The following is a 17,354-nucleotide window of genomic DNA, read 5'->3' as shown; positions in this document are numbered from 1 at the left end:
TTTTGTTTTTTTTTTAAATCTATTCTTATAATTCAAAATGCCGTTGTTTTCAATTCAAATGAAATGTTACAAAAGGACAATGGGGGAAAAAAAAAAAAAAAATAATAATAATAAAAACACGAGAAAGATGAAGATGGAAAATAAAAAAAAAAAAAAAAAAAAAAAAAAAATTAAAACTTTCTTTATGCGCTAATAGGAACAAAACTTTTCTGTTAAGTCCATTTTGTGTGTACTTATATATATGTAATGTAAGCATGCATGTGAATAATGTTCAAATTCATTTCTTCATCATTTTGTGCATTTTCGTCTTAGCCATATTTATCTGTTTGGATTTGGAGAAATCTTTTTTTTGTTGAAAATGTGCGACATTTTTTTTTTTATCATCTTTTCCTTTTTTCTTGTCATCCTTCTCCTTGCCTGATATTCGAGATTTGTTCTATAACAAAGGATAAGAAATATATGATGAGTTAATAGTTAAGGTGTTTCATTTGTGCTGAAAACACAAACACGAAGCATTTTTTTATTGTGGTGTTCAACTGATGGTCTAAACAAAACAGAATAATAGGATATTCCCGTAGTCTCTCTCATATGTGTGAACAAATATCATATTTCGTATGTATGTATGTATTTTAGGTTTTTCCTCTTTGTGTTTTTTTTTTTTTTTTTTTTTTTTAGCTCAACCAAAGCAAAAGTAAAGAAAAGGAAAAAGCACAAAAGAGGCATATGAATATATAATATAAAATATCAGTAAATATATATAAAAAAAAGGAATAAAACATTCCACTTTGTTATAAAATGATATTTCATATTATATATGCAATTGAAACCGAATTTATTTTTTGAAGTTTTACTACATGAACATATTTTTTGCTGTTAATATATTCACGACTCTTAAACTTCAGTGTGTGCTCATTCGAACAGTTTACATGGGTTATAGTATACGTTCTATTAAACCTTTCTCTTATATGGCACTTTGAGCATATTTGCACTAAGGGTTTTATGTTTTTTTTTTTTTTTTTTTTTTTTTTTTTTTTTTTTTTTTTTTTTTTTTTTTTTTTTTTTTTTTTTTTTTTTTTTTTTTTTTTTTTTTTTTTTTTTTTTTTTTTTTTTTTTATTTATCTATTCCTTTATTTTTTTTTCCTTTTTTATTTATTTTTACTTGTTTATTATTTATTATTTTTTATAATGGTTATTACCTTTGCTTCAATGCTTTGGACATAGGCTTTCCTGTTTCTGATATCTTCGACAGTTAGCCCACAAACGGCTTTCTGCACTTTAATAGTTTTTTTATACCTCCTTCTTTGTGTGCTTTCAATTTTTGTTTTTTTGTTATTTCTTCTCCAAGTCTGCGTTTTTAAGAGGAGAATACATTAATGAGAGTTTGGTGAAAACATGGGGGCGGTACACATAGCTTTTATCACGTAAATAGGATATACTTATGCAAACAAGCGCTACTGCAAAGGAGAATCCACTTCCTTCTGCCTCCTTATATAAGAGAAGAAAGTTAAACTTCCTATTTGTTCATAAAAACTTACCTGTGTCCATCTCAACTTGGCTGCCTTCTTCTTCTGATGTGCAAGTGAAGCAAATTTTGATGATAAATAAAAGTAAACTTTTCCGTCTCTTGCAATAAACTTCTGTCCTCTTCCGGGATATATCCTGTACTCACTAAAGGAGCATGCTTCTGTTTTTACAGTTGTTTTGATTGATGACATGGTTCGTAATTTTGTTTTTAATCGATCCTTATAAAACCTGTAGGGATGTTTTAAAAAATGGGAAATGTGAATATAGTGTTTGGGAAAGGCTGTATAGTTGGCCTCATTTGTTGGGGGAGGAAGTGCAGAAATATTTTACACATAGGTATACCCATATGCATCATACATATAAATAGTACACACACAATTTTATCTTATAACAACTAGTTAAAACAGTGATAACTGTTTTCATATAGGATGTAATGCCATTTTTGCTCATATACTATTGTGATCATTATATTATGCTCACTACTTCTGTGCTTATTATTATTATTTTCTCCACTCGCTCGCGATATAAAAGATTAGCACAAAAAACATTACAAGCATTCCTCTGTGTGAAATATGACTTCCCCACAATCACAGCGCTATCTGCACTTTGTGTGTTATCTTTTGTATGATAATTGCTAATATTTTTTAATTCACATTTTACACGGCGATTAGAGATATGTAAATGTGCTGTTTTCATAAGCATACTCTTAGCTTTCATATATGCGGTTGTTTATGTACATATTTTTTCACATATATGTATACGATTTCACATTTTCAGCGAATCATTAAAATCAATCAACTTTTTTGTTGATTACCTTTACTTTTCCCTTTTTTATAGGACTTGCGTTCCGCAAATAGTGGGTGAATTTCTTAAATTAATTCTTTTTATACTTTCTTCACAAATACTTATTCGTCACTTTTATTTATTTCCTTTTTTTTTTTTTCTTTGAAAATTCATTTTTTAAAATTTCCTTTAAAAATGATTATTTTTTTTTTTTTTTTTTTTTTTTTTTTTTTTTTTTTTTTTTTTTCTTTTCTCTTTCAATTTCAACTTTTTAAAAACCTAAGAAGGAAGAAAAAGGTGTCACATTTTTTTTTTTTTTTTTCCCCCCCCTTCACAATTTGCTATTTCACGCATTGTATTGCATCAACCTTTTTTTATGTTCTGCTTTTTAGCTAGTGGAGTTTTTTTTTTACTCAGCGCCTCTTTAGGAGCACATGGGGTGATAAGAAAAAAGGCAAAGTTCACGTACCATTCCGTGGTGCGCTATTCATACAACACGCGTAAGTTATGTATCGACTCCAATTAGAGTATTGTCCGGAGTCCGCATATATAACCGGAAGTATATACTATACATATATAAATAAATATATATATATATATATATGGGAAGGAAGTGGTGCTATTTATAAATAGCACGTGAGATATATTTTGGGCGAGTCGACGCTTCAACACTTCCCCCAACTGATATTTCAAGTACCCTCATTTTTTACGATGTTCCAACTCGCCCCCCTATATGGTATATATATCATGGCGATAACATGCAATATGTCCTAATAATTTTGTAAAAAAAATAAGTATACCAAAAAAAACGGAATTATAGGTAGTAATATTAAAAAAAAAAAAAAAAAAAAAAAAAAAAAAAAGTTTAATTCTCTATTAACTACGTGTATATTCGTGTTCATTTTTTTTTTTTTTTCAACAGTATAGACCAGTTCTTAGATGGATTATGGAAGCTTCACTTTGATTCCCAATTTTTTTTTTTTTTTTTCTTGGGCTCTTCCGAAAGGGACACAATATAGGTCTTAGATTTCATAAATTCACTAGCCATAGCTTGGGATAGGTGCACATTTCCAGGTGCATATGATTTATCACCGTGCAGTGTGTATAAAGGGCTACTCAAGGTATATACATATATATATAATGAATATAATATAATGCATATATAATATAATGTATATTTATGCATGGCTCTTCCACTTCCGCAAATGTTGGAATTAAAGCATGAGTCAAGTTAGTGAATGTGTATGTAGTAATATATATATATATATATCTATGTATATAAACATATATGCATGGTCTTTTTCATGGTACTCCTTATGCGTGTACATGAACGATGTCAGATATTATTCATTGCAAACCCAACATCATACAATCTGATTAAATTTAGCAAGCTTAATAAGAGATCCTTCTTCTCCCTCCTTCACATTTCAGTGTGATGCTGCTGCACTTTCGCAGGCGCATAATTCCATACGATTCTTCACTTCAAAAACGCTTAAACGTATTTATTCAGAAGAAAAAGGAATAATATGAGACATAATACACGCTCATTTTGTGTAATATAATTTTTGTTCCTTTCACCACGTGATGAAATTTTACTGAAGGTTGGTGATGTATTATATTTTTGTATCTTCCGATAAAGCGAAAGGAATTGCGAACAGGTTTTAAAATTCGCAATATTTCCACTTTGTTTTCTATTCATTAATTTGAGGTATATTTTGTAATGTTATATGACATGTAAGAAGTATTATTTTAGGAATATTTTTCTATTATCTATTTTTTTTTTCTTCTTTTTTTTTTTTTGTTAAAATATGGAAGAAAGTTACCAAGGTGGTAAGTAGCCATTTTAGGGAAAAACATTTATGGCTGATGTTTTTTAACTGAGAAGGAAATTTTTAAAAATAAAAATAATCTTTGCATATACAATTCTCCTATTTTGTTCTGCATTATTTCATATATTTTTCCTACCATTTTGTGACATCCTCATTTTTTAGTAAAACTTTTTTGTTATAAAGAAAAAGGAGAGAAAAAAAACTTTGTCAAAATTCCCATTTTGCTAAAGAGAAAAAAAAAAAAATGATTTATAAAGAAAAGATATTTTTAAATTTTAAATAATTGGCAATCTTTTAAATGCATAACAGCTTATTATTATACTTCTTATTGCAATTCACTTTTTGCCAATGTTCTTATTCCATTTTCGAATTCTGAAAAGGGAAAAGGAATATATTTTTGTTATCACTGTGGGGCATATTACAAAAGAATAAAAAAAAAAAAAAAAAAAATGTTTCTCTAATTGGGATAAAAGCCCTTATACATTATACACATACATATATACATTTACACGTGTATATATAATTTGTCTTACCATTTATTCCATCAACGCGAACTTACAAACAACTGCTCTGAACCTTCGTTGGATGTAGAAGGGACGCATAGTGGGCATGCGCACACAAACATATATATGAAATATATTTGTACAAAATAAAGTAAATTTTTTCTGGCCATTTTAAAGAAGGGATGAAAAAGACTAAAAATTTTATAAGTTATGAACGGAGCAAAGTATAAAAATTTTTACTTTCAAATGAGATATATATAATTACCGTGCATAGAAGGCACAATAAATATATGTTATAAAGTGGCATAGATATATATAGGTGTAACATTTTTAAGTGCAACATAATACTGGGAAAATAATAGTTGACACAATATTTGATTCCTTTGGGAGGAATAAAAAAAAAAAAAAAAAAAAGAAAAGAAAAATTTTGTACAAAATGGAATTCTTTGAATGGAAAGAAGATAATTTAATAATTGATGATGAAACGAAAAAAAGATTAAATGAAAGTATTGTAAAATACCAAGATGTATCAGACATAAGTCATCTTTTGAAAAGTTTTCGTTCCTTAAAATTTGATAATTTAAATTATCATTCAGACAAGTGTATTTTGGCAAGAGAATTTGCACTAATCTACATACTGACATATAAAAAACACATAGAATCATTGAAGGATGAAAATATACAACTAATTATAAGAACTATAAAAAGATCCGTAATGAGTGTTAATAACTTAATAAGTAACATAACAGAACAAATATTAAAATGCTTTAGTATTTTAAGAAATTTATACAATGATATTTTAAAATTAGATAATGTATATTTATCGGATTATTGCTTATTTTCAATAATAGATGGTATTCTGGGAATATTAAATGGTGAAAAGGCTAATCAGTCGAATGCTTCCATATGGGGTATTGCAGGATTTTTATCCCTTATTATTTCAAATTATAAAAAGGCATATTTTATTTATAAAGGTATCATAGCTTACAAGTGTATGTTCACAATTCCGCTTTTTTTAGAAGAATCAGAAGATTTAAAAAAAATGGCTAAGGAAGATTTATATAATATCATACTTAAGGAAAATGATGAAAATGTTTATTCCAATTTTTCACGTTTTGAAGAATTTACAAAATTACATCTTTCCATTTTTATAATTTTAAATGATACCAGAGAAGTGTGGAGTTACATATCGGAGTTGCTAAATAGTGCTTTTAGAAGAAAAAAGTACGTTTACTTTTGCCTAATTTACGCAGCTCTTGATGTTTCCTCGTACTATTGTAAAATAACATTTACTAGTCATTTCGAGAATTTATTATTCTTACTTAAAACAAAACTAATGCCTCTATTAGAAGGAGAATTAAAAAAGAACCCCCCTCCACCCAATGAAGAAAAAATAATAGAATATTATATTAAAAAGTTACATGTGGAGCATTTGGATAATATTTCAAATTCAACATTACCAGAAGGGGTAGTTGTCTTGCCCGACGAGAAATTGTTGTACATAGGGTTGGGCATATAACTGGGGAGATTATTCTTCATGTCCTCCTTTTATTGACACATGTACATCTTCCTTGCTTTGTTTTGTTTTGTTTGTTTTTTTCTTGTTTTTATGCTAAATGGTGAAGTGTATATACATATAGATATATGCACTGAGGTGGATGCTAAACATGTGTCATCCATTTGCAGTTATGGGGAAATATAAAAAAAAAAAAAAAAATCTACATCATATGTGCACTTTTTTCTACTTTTTTTTTTTTTTTTTTTTTATCAATTCATTTGTTTATAGTTTTATTTTTTCACTTGTTCGCCACAACATTAGTTAACCATATTTATTATTATTATATTTTTTTTTTCGTTTGAATTAAAAAATTTATTTGTCTTTTTTTATACACAGTGCAAGATTCGGATTGAATTTTTAGTTACTCCCGAAGGGAAAACTTAATTATTTTTAACTTTTGCTTATTCAGTAAATTTTTTTTACCCTAACTTGTGCATGATTATCAAGGTTAACATCATTTAACGTTGCGCTTATATGCACGCAATAGTATGGACGTTGTGAACGCACACGCGTATATCATATGTATATATATATATACATATATATAGGTGTTGAATTGGAACCTTTTTTTAACGTTCCACAGCACATCCCTTCCTCCCATGTGACTATTCGATAAACCCTTTTAAAAATGTATTAAGTTTTTTTTTTTTTTTTTTAGACCGTGTGCAATGTGTTCATATATAGTTCCAACTACAAACAGGAAAAACGATGTGTAATTAGATGAGTTAAGGAGTATATTAAATTATGTTATTCTGTGGGGAATAAGAATCTATGTATATTCTATATGTACGGTTCAATTTTCTTCTTTTTTATATGCATTTCTAAACATATTCGTTTAAAATACATAATTTTTTATTTTTCGAGGAAGAAATTAATACATGTCTCATACATAGGAGGGTATAAAAGAAAAGGAAATAATATTTGCATTATTATATCAGCATGTGTTATGCATAAGCTGTTGTTAACATGCACTTTCTGTTTTTCCTTAACAGATTTTATTTGTTTACGAATGGCCAAATATTTTTTTTTTTTTATTCATTATTAAGTTAAGACGTTAAGAAATTAAATATTGAAAAACTTAGCCTTTCTTTTTTTTTTTTTTTTTTTTTTTTGATGAAAATGTTGATATAATTGTTGTACGTATTTTTGTACCTATATTTATTATAAATAATATAATTGCTTTTTCTTTTTTTCTTTTTTTTTTCTTTGTAAAAAAATATATAGTTAAGTGTACACAAAGTACAGTATATGCGTTTTGGAAAACTTTTGTATTACCGCTGTGGTTTGTGGTACAATTTTTTTTTAAAGTTGAGCAATCGAAATCGAAGTTAAATTTTATTCAGAAAAACTGAATTAGTGGCTCATGCCATTGCATGAACGTACAATATATATATATATATATATATAAACATGCATATAGTTTTAATTGATAAACTTTAAATTTAAAAAAAAAAAAATGAAAAAAAAATATGTCCTCGAGGGCGCGCATAAATAATCGCATTCAAATAAAGATTGACATTTAAGCTAAAAAGTGTCGAAAAAAAAAGGCAAAAAAACTTTGTTACAATTTTTTTTTTTTTTTTTTTTTTTTTAAATGTAAAAGAAGCGTAAATCATTTTAACAATTTTTTTGTCAGACGTCTCCTCATTGTATTCATAAACAATCACATACACATAAGTACAAAATAAACGTACAAATGTATATGTAGTGCGTATCACATTCACTTCTATATAAGTTTTTACGCATGTTCACGAAAGGCATATCATGCAAAATGGCATTACTTGATTTTTTTTTTTTTTTTTTTCTTTTTTTGAATCTCTCTTTATTAATTTCAAGTTGTTTATAATAATATAGTGTAGTTTTTGACAACGATTATTTTATTCCCAATATTTCCTTTTGTTTGACAAGCAAAAATGTAAGTTTATTTATTATATACATAAGCACATGTGTCATATTGATTTAAATGTATTTGCCTATAAATATATATATACTTATAAATGTATATACTAAAAAAAGTATATACTTATATATATATATATATATATACACTTATAAAGGTATATGCATATAAATGTATACACTTATAAATGTACATCCTTATAATTGCATGTGCCCATAAACATATCTGTAATTAAAGTTTTGAAACAAGGTTACTTTCCCCTAGAATTAAACATTTCCCCAAGGGCACAAAAGTTCCTTGTTTTTCCTTCTTATTTTGTTTTTTTATACTTTTGACTTCTTGAGCATCAAGTTGCACAAGTTGTATATATATATATATATATACATATGAAGCTATATGTGTAACTTTTATATGCAGACATATATGCAAAGGGTATGTACATACACTGGTCATGCATGTACATATGTATACATATAAATGCACAAACACATATACGTATGAAGAGTTTGTTTTTTTTTTTTTCTTTTTTTCTTTTTTTTTGTTTATACATAACATATATATATTTATGTATATACATGTACGCAGGTATACTTCCTCATGTACCCGTAGGTATGTGCTAAATATGCACATGTGCTTTAGTAACCCTTTCATTACCCAACATAGTTGCAAGTCGATTTACTATAAGCATTTGGCAATGCATCCATTTAAAAAGTGTACCTACTTAGCATGATACTAAACATTTGTATTCCGTTAACATTTTGGAATATACACATATATTTGTGAAAGACACAATACAGAGAGTAGTAAAAATGAACTATGTACTTGTGTGTATATGAAATTATATATATACTTTACAAAATTCAGAATGAAAATATAAAAGATGACAGTTTTTTTTTTTTTTTTTTTTTTTCGTTTCTTCGAAAATGTTAATATGGAAATTTAGAAACACAACTTAATGTGTTTAAAAAAAAAAAAAAAAAAAAGGATTATAAACACTTTACATATATTTTTTAATTTAAATAAAGTGATATAAAGAAGTCATGTTTTTTTAATTCATTCACTATACGTTTTTTTTTTTTTTTTTTTTTTTTGAATAAACATTTATAATTAAATGTGTATATCTTATGCAAGTGTACGCATAAGTGGAGTGTGAAAACATATACAACGTATATGTGTATACAAATTTTTTCGTTTTTCATCACATTTAAGCATAGTGCATTGTTAAATTTTATTCTCATACGACTAATGCATGTGTTTATATCAATTTTTTTTTTTTTTAACTCATCCACCTTATTTGTCTTTCTATTATTTCCAATTTTCACATTTATGAACACTGCCAGAGGTAACATTTTATTGATTGGTTTGTGTGGAAAAAAGATGAAGTGGAAATAACAATAAAATAAGGAATAACATAATCTATTTAATTGTTTATTTCTTATTTCAAAAGAAGGCTTTATACATGTGCATATATATATATATATATATATATGTATGATAGGTATAACGCATCAGTCACTCAGGATACATTATACTTTGATATAAAATTTAAAAAACAATTTATCTCTGTTTTTTATTTTAATTTTTTTTTTTTTTTTTACTTAGTTGCTTTGCATTACGCATAAGCACATATATATGTAGATATCATACACCCGTCTATGCATACACATATATGTGTATACGCTCCACTTTAAAGAGTTTATACATATATATAAGCATGAACACACGTATATGCATAAGTATTATACGTGCTTATTTTGAGAGTAATTTGAACAGCCCCTTCATGTTACATTTTTATATAAACAAAATATACCAACACATTTTTGTTTGTTTTACCACATTATTCACGCTACACTTTGTTACTTGACCTTCCTCCTCCCCCTTCTGCCCATTTATCATTATTGCCATGTATATCTACACATATATATATATATACACTTTGTTATTGTTTTTTCTTTTTTTTAAATATGTCCCTATTAATATAAGGATAAAATAATTAAGGCAAGTAAAAATATATAATTAGTTAAGCACATAAATGTGTAAGTCTGTTTACATAAAATCACTTATGTACACAAGTACCTATGTATGCGTTAATTTTTTATAAAAACTGAATAATATTAATATATAAGATGTGCAATACATTATGGTTAACCATTTCAGATTTTTTTTTTTTTTCCATTTTTTTTTCCATGTTTTAGCAACTTTTTAGCCACTTTTTTTTGAGGGGAAGGGAAAATACAAAACGTTATACATGTTTATGTAATTTAAATTTTGTTTTTCCAGAACGCATTTGTTCGAATATGTATGTACATTTAAGCATATTTTCCAGTATAATTGTACATTCATACATAATTTGCACGTACATATAGAAGTTTTTTGTGTATATGCAGTTTTTTATGTGACACCCCTTTTTCCTGCATTTTTAATTAGAATCATGTTTTCTTGGGTTTACTGTAATATATATTTACGATCCGTTGAAAATCAAAATGAATTTAATAAAAGGTACAAAAAACAAAATGAAGAAGAATTTGCAGAATAAACATCTGAACAATAGTACAAAATGTAAAAAGGTTTTTAGTGCACACAGGATTAAACAGTTAGCGAAGGATAAAAAATTACTGGATGATGCTTTATTAGATTGTTATGGAAGGTTCATAGCTTTACTTCCAGAATTTCTACTAAAGGATCATGTGCATTTATATTTTCAAATTCAGGAAGCATATTGGTGGTATGATGATATGTGGCAAGAAAAATATCCTGACAAGTTGCCAAAATTAAGTTTAAAAATATTTGGTTATTTAATATGTGATGATTGTCCAATATTAAAAAAATATGTGCCACCATCAGCCCATGAGAAGTTTTCTCTAAATTGGAGAAGATATTGTAGAACTATACCTTTAAGAGGTGCAATTCTTTTAAATCATAATTTAAAAAAATGTTTATTAGTGAAAGGATGGAGTACAGATAGCTGGTCCTTTCCAAAAGGGAAGGTTGATGAACTGGAAGAAGATTCCGTTTGTGCATGCAGAGAAATTTATGAAGAAATAGGAATTGACATATTTCCATACATAGATGAACAGGTTTATATTGAAACTCATATAGAAGATCAGCCAATAAAATTGTTCATAATTCCAGGTGTAAAAGAAGAAACAAATTTTCAACCTAAAACAAGAAAAGAAATTGGTGCCATTCGATGGTTTGAAATAGAAAAACTTTTAGAGTATATAAATTCAAAAAATAAAAAAAGTATCCTCTTTGAAAATAAAAAGGAACGTATAAATGAGTGGTTTGTTGGTCCATTTATTCCGAATTTAATCAAATGGATAGAAATTTTAAGGAAATCTGTACATGCAAAGAAGCTAAAGGAAGGAAATTCCTACCTATCAGGAGGTATACAAGCATATAAATATCAAATTAGTGGAGTTGAAGAAGATATTATTAAAAAACTTCAGATCGTTAACTTGAATTCGAAAGAAATAATAAACATAGGTTTATTCAAGAGTGATGATGATTTAGAAGAATGTTATGATGAGAATGAAAAGTTGCTTATCGAAATGAACGAAGAAATTTGCATACAGGAGGAAGAAGATTTAAGATCGAATTCAAATTATGACAGTGTTATGGATTCCCCAATTGAAGAAAAAAATAGGGTAGCATTTACAAAAAATAGAGTTCGTAAGGATAGTAATCCCATTCCAAATAATGGTGATAATAAGATGATAAATAATATAAATATTGGACCAAATGTGGAACACTGCAACGCATATAAACATATGAAACAACAAATGGTTGCTAAGAAAGTTGAAGAAAATAAAAAAACAGATATGCCATTGCATTGTAGCACAGATTGCAAAGATTTTCGGAAAAATATGATGAATTCTCTTTTGAAGGAAAGTGCTTATGCTGCAGAAAATACATATAATAAGATAGGGATTGAATCCATTGGGAATAAAAAGGTATATGAACATGTAGACGATTCAATTGTGCCATTGAGGAGAACAGATATATTAAGAAGTAGTTTTGTGCTTTCCCCTGAGCCAGCTAATTTAAACGAAGTTCTAGGTGAAAATATTTATAGTGCAGATGTAGAAAAGAATTGCAACAGAAATTCGCTTAGAAGTACGTATAATAAAACGATTAGAATCAACAGTAGTAATTCGAAAAATATGAAAAATGAAACGCACAAAATTATTAGTTGTGGAAATGATTCATACCATCAGGATGAATATGAAGAAGCAGAGAAATACTGCTCTTCCATCATAAAAGATGTAAATAGTGGTGCAGGAAAAATTCTCCCGAAACAGATAAACCTAATGGTTAATAACCAGAATAAAAAAATCAGTATTAGTAGCAGTGGTAGTAGTAACAATAAAGTAGTATACCATGGAAAAAATAACAATGTATACAATAAAACATATAATGGTTATAATAGTTATAGGAATTATTATGTTGAATTTGATGAGTCAGGAACAAAGGGTCACAGATACGGTTTTAACAAAATGCGAATGGGAGGACATTTATCAGCTCTTCGATTGAAAGAAGTAGGCTTGAGAAGTTTTGATGATCAAGATATGGATAGAAGAAAAAATTTTCATTTACAAGTATATGGCAGTAAAGGTAAATGGAATAATGATAAGAAGGAAATACAAAATAAGCATAAAAAAAGAAATATGAAAAACTCTCACCATTCATTAGATGATTCCTCTGTGCATTATATACCAACGAAGAATAAAAAATTAGATGCATGCAATGATAAAACTTTTGGCCAGAATCATACCAATGGATGGAGTGCTGAGGATATGTTCAAGTTGAATGAAGAAAAATTCGGTATTCAGTCAACATATAATATAGAGGAATATACAACTCCGTTGTTGTATAATGAAGAGAAAACAAATAAATATATGAAGAACACATTGGTTAAAAATACGTTTAGTCCGTATCTTATAGGAAATAATAATAACAAAGGAAGTGATTACACTATTAAAATTAGTGGAGTTTCTGAAAAAACAAACATCGATGAGGGTATAATCTGTGGTAAAAGTAGTATCAATAATAATGACAGAAATGAGAAAAAAATTTTCATGCAATCGAAGAAGGAAAATTATGAACAAAATGAGAAGCTAAACATGAAGATGAACATGGATATCCCAACAAACAGTAATACACTATTAATGAATGGTAAAAATTTGAAGGATATATTAGATAATACAAAGAAAAGTATTAGCAGTGTTAGTAGTAATAGGAGCAGTAGTAGTAGAGGAGGAGGAGGAGGAAATAGTTTTTTCGAAAATGGTTTAGTCAAGAACACTGATACAACAGGTGTGAACTATATAAAGGGATATAATATCCATTGTGAACCCAATAGAGATACAATTTCAAAAGGAGGCAGAAAAATGGACAATTTTGTTGGTCCTAGCCATGTTAACAATTTAAATCGTATCAATTGTATAAATGATACAACAAATAAGCTAATTAGTAGAAGTAAAAATTCTAACATGAACTTCATCCCTGATGTTATCCACACGGAAGAAAGAGACGAAAAGACTAATACATTAAGCAAAAGCATAGCAGGAGTAGATGCAAAAACAAGTGATCATCTAAAGAGTTATAAGATGAAGGATGGTAGTAGTAGCAGTAGTAGTGCCACGCAGAATAGACTAAATGACGGTTCCTGTTTAGGAACAACAAATAACATTAAGCCTTGGGATGAGAATCTAAGCATGGGGAATGTGAACGAAAAAGAAATTGAAAATTGCTTCGATTTGCACAAAAACGAATTTGTGTACAACCAAATGAGGAGTAAACAGGGATATGAAAATAATGTCAAGGAGAGCAGTAGCAATGTTAATATTTTGAATGAATATTTAAAAAGTCCAGATTATAAAGATCCGAAGATGAAAATTATTTTGGATGATGTGAATTATAAAAATAGCAGTACTTCTTATGATATGGGTTATATAAATACTATAAAGGAAAATAACTCAACTAGTAAATTGAACAAATCGAAATATGGAAATAATACAAATGTGAACACAAAATATAATGAAATGTATGAAAGTGACATTGAGTATAGAAATACACTGAACACTAGTTATAAGGAAATCGCAAATGTGAAAAATATATTAACAAAAACTTATATAAGGATGAATAAAGAAACGAGTGAAAAAAGGGAATATAATGACTTAGATTATAAAAAAACGGATCATTATGAAAACAATCAAAATGGAAATATTAGTGCGAATATAACTGACAAAATTAGTAATAATAATAATAGTAATAGTAATAGTAATAGTACCAATGAACCAGGAAAATATTTGTTAAATTTAATTAAGGGAACTGGTAAATTAGAAATGGCAACAACTATTCCAAATTCGATGAAGAATAATCAGAATAAAATCAACTGGACAAATGCTGTTTCAGAAAACAATGTTAAAGCGTTAAGTGAAAAGGAAATATTGTCCAAATTCTACAATAATGAGATTAATAATAATATTTTTATGAATAATATTAACACATCACAATCCTCATTGAAGTGTAAAAAAAATTCCTTTAATAATGATGAAAAGTACGATATCTACAAAAATGTTATATCAAAGGAAAATATAAAAATTGAGAATAATAGAAACAGGAGGAGAAATGTTGAAAATTTTATTTATGATGGATCTAATAGGAGCAATCTATTGGAGGAGAAAAATTTTAACGAAATGGAGATGATGGAAAAATTATCGAAACATCTGAATAGTTACAACCCATTCGAGTGAGTCTACTTCAACAAGTTTGAACGATTTATAATTCGATGGCTTTTATATGTGTGCTCCCTCAGTTTTTAGGGATGTTTATGAAATATTTGCGAAAAAAAATAATTAATGAAAATGACTGTGTCAAATAGAGATGCCGTGTTTTTATAGTTACACAGAGAGACCAACGAACGTAACAGCAGAGTTAAAGGAAGAATATATCAGAATTTCAGCAGGTTTAGTAAAAATGACAACATGTGGAAAGAGATACTACAGAACTTCTTTGATAAAAATTATGTAGAAAGAGTAGCTTATTTGCTTGAGCACTATTCGTGGGCTAAAGAAGTTTCGTTGGTAGTAATATCATATGGGTTAATCTGAGTGTAGACATGTACATTTATTCATATCCATCCATTTATATGTGCACGTATCCATGTGTGTGTGCACGTATCCATGTGTGTGTGCACGTATCCATGTGTGTGTGCACGTATCCATGTGTGTGTGCACGTATCCATGTGTGTGTGCACGTATCCATGTGTGTGTGCACGTATCCATGTGTGTATACTTTTTTTTTTTTTTTTATCGAAACCCATGTATTATGTTATTAACAACGTTGTGATGTTTGGGTTGTACTACCACAAAGCGATGAAAGATATATGAGTTGTTACTGAATGTGTGTACTCAAATCATGTGTATATATTTTTGTATATACATTTGTATTTGTGTATGCGGAAAAATTTTAATTTTTAATGATATCTCAGTTGTTAATAACTATAACAATGTAAAACTTGTTAATTTTTTTTTTTTTTTTTTTTTTTTTTTATTTGATGTTTTACGTTTTTATATATTAATAGACAATGATACATTTTAATTTATTTAATGTATTTTTCGAATGTTTTGATTACAACGAAAGCGATGAATTTGGGTTGTAGTTTCTTTGTATAATTAAAAATGCAGTATTCACATATGCATACATATGTATATACATACACATATGTGTGTGTTTCCATATTATCATTAATTGTTCATTTTATATTTTTCGTTATATCATTTAATCATTAATTTTTTTTTTTTTGCATATTTATATATCAAAATTTATGTGCACTTGTGTGTGTCTATGAAATACGTTTAACGTTTGTAGTCGTATGAGGTAGTATGTCCATATGCGAACATATACCCCTCAGTAGGACATGTTCATATGTATGTGCATATCTATGCTTATATTCGTGTACCTATTTGCTTTATAATTGGCATGTACACATGTATAGGTTTTGACAGAAATGTGTGTAAATGCACTTGTCCTTGTTAGCCTTCTTTTTATATGAACACACATCTCATGAATACATCTGCACTTGTAGTAGTATTTTAAAAATTGGTATAAGCTTTTATTATAGTTAAAGTTACAGATATATTTATGTCTACAACTGTTCATACACCGTGCTTTATGTTTATTTTTATAATTATTATAATAATAATTACTAAGCAGCAATGTTTTATTCTTTTTTTTTTTTTATTACACGATAAGCACGTTATAAATGCAATATCTTTAAGAAAAAAAAAAAAAAAAAAAAAAAAAACAATTTTTAGCATTTTTTATTTAAAAAAATTTTTTAATTTTTTTTTTTTTTTTTTTTTTTTTTTTTTTTTTTTTTTTTTTTTTTTTTTTTTTTTTTTTAAAAAAAAACACTTTATAAATGAAAATTTTTTAAAAAAAAAAAAAAAAAAAAAAAAAAAAACAATATTTAGCATGTGTCATTTAAAAAAATCTTTCAATTTTTTTTTTTTTTTTTTTTTTTTTGCTTAATTTTTAAGTGTGTTTCGAATGTAGAATTGTACTTACGTGCTTTGTGTTGTCGTAAATTATCTGCACGTTTTGCGTGTTTGTTCGTTTAGGTGTGCGTTCGAATTTGTGAATGTATCCATTGCAATAGAATTTGCATAATAAACATTAATGTTCTTGTGTCTTCAAATTTTTTTTTATTTGGAGAGGTCGGAGGGAACAATTAGATATTATTAGAAATATGCAAAATAAGTTAACAATTTATTCAATGCAATATAAAATAAAGGAGGCAGACTATCCATATAAGAGTAAGTATATGTATGAATATATGTATGTATGCATGTATGTATGTTTTTTTTGTATCAGTTTGCTTTGACAATTTCATCGCACGACAATAAAGTATCAGAATGAAAAAATGAACCCGGAAGTAATTGCTATATACATTAAGGTATGCATATAGTTATATTGAGGCTGAAGGATTAAAATAACATTTATAATATTTGCTCAAAATTTTGCGTGAACATTTTAAGTTTAACATGGTAGAGAAATATTTGTACTATGAACAACTGAAGGGAAGAAGGTATAAATGAGTTGTTGACACAAAACAAGAAAGAAAACATAGTGTAATAAGATTATGTCTCCATCTGCTTTATTTCTATTATATTAACTTAAGATTTAAAAAAAGAAAATGCTTCGATGTACGGAAAAACAGGGGCACAATATGTCGCTATCGTTTTGACATA

The 17,354-nt window shown here is 27.4% G+C and overlaps 3 protein-coding genes across 3 annotated transcripts; 2 read left to right on the top strand and 1 right to left on the bottom strand.

The window, feature by feature from the left end:
* Nucleotides 1-277: 277 nt before the first annotated feature.
* PGO_140930 (60S ribosomal protein L24) lies at nt 278-1,715 on the bottom strand (the record flags this gene model as incomplete). The annotated part of the gene is made up of 3 exons (XM_028690087.1): nt 278-436; nt 1,197-1,346; nt 1,536-1,715. 3 exons carry the CDS (start codon nt 1,713-1,715, stop codon nt 278-280), a joined length of 489 nt encoding a protein of 162 aa, XP_028545888.1.
* A 3,360-nt stretch (nt 1,716-5,075) lies between these two features.
* On the top strand, nt 5,076-6,158 carry PGO_140920 (hypothetical protein, conserved; the record flags this gene model as incomplete). Its single annotated transcript, XM_028690086.1, has 1 exon — nt 5,076-6,158. One exon carries the CDS (start codon nt 5,076-5,078, stop codon nt 6,156-6,158), a length of 1,083 nt encoding a protein of 360 aa, XP_028545887.1.
* Nucleotides 6,159-10,580: 4,422 nt separating this feature from the next.
* On the top strand, nt 10,581-14,855 carry PGO_140910 (mRNA-decapping enzyme 2; the record flags this gene model as incomplete). The annotated part of the gene is made up of 1 exon (XM_028690085.1): nt 10,581-14,855. One exon carries the CDS (start codon nt 10,581-10,583, stop codon nt 14,853-14,855), a length of 4,275 nt encoding a protein of 1,424 aa, XP_028545886.1.
* Between the last annotated feature and the right edge of the window lie 2,499 nt (nt 14,856-17,354).

Source organism: Plasmodium gonderi (genome assembly GCF_002157705.1).
Source record: "Plasmodium gonderi DNA, contig: Chr14, whole genome shotgun sequence".
NCBI classification, from domain to species: domain Eukaryota; phylum Apicomplexa; class Aconoidasida; order Haemosporida; family Plasmodiidae; genus Plasmodium; species Plasmodium gonderi.
This window is presented reverse-complemented; position numbering and strand designations above follow the sequence as displayed.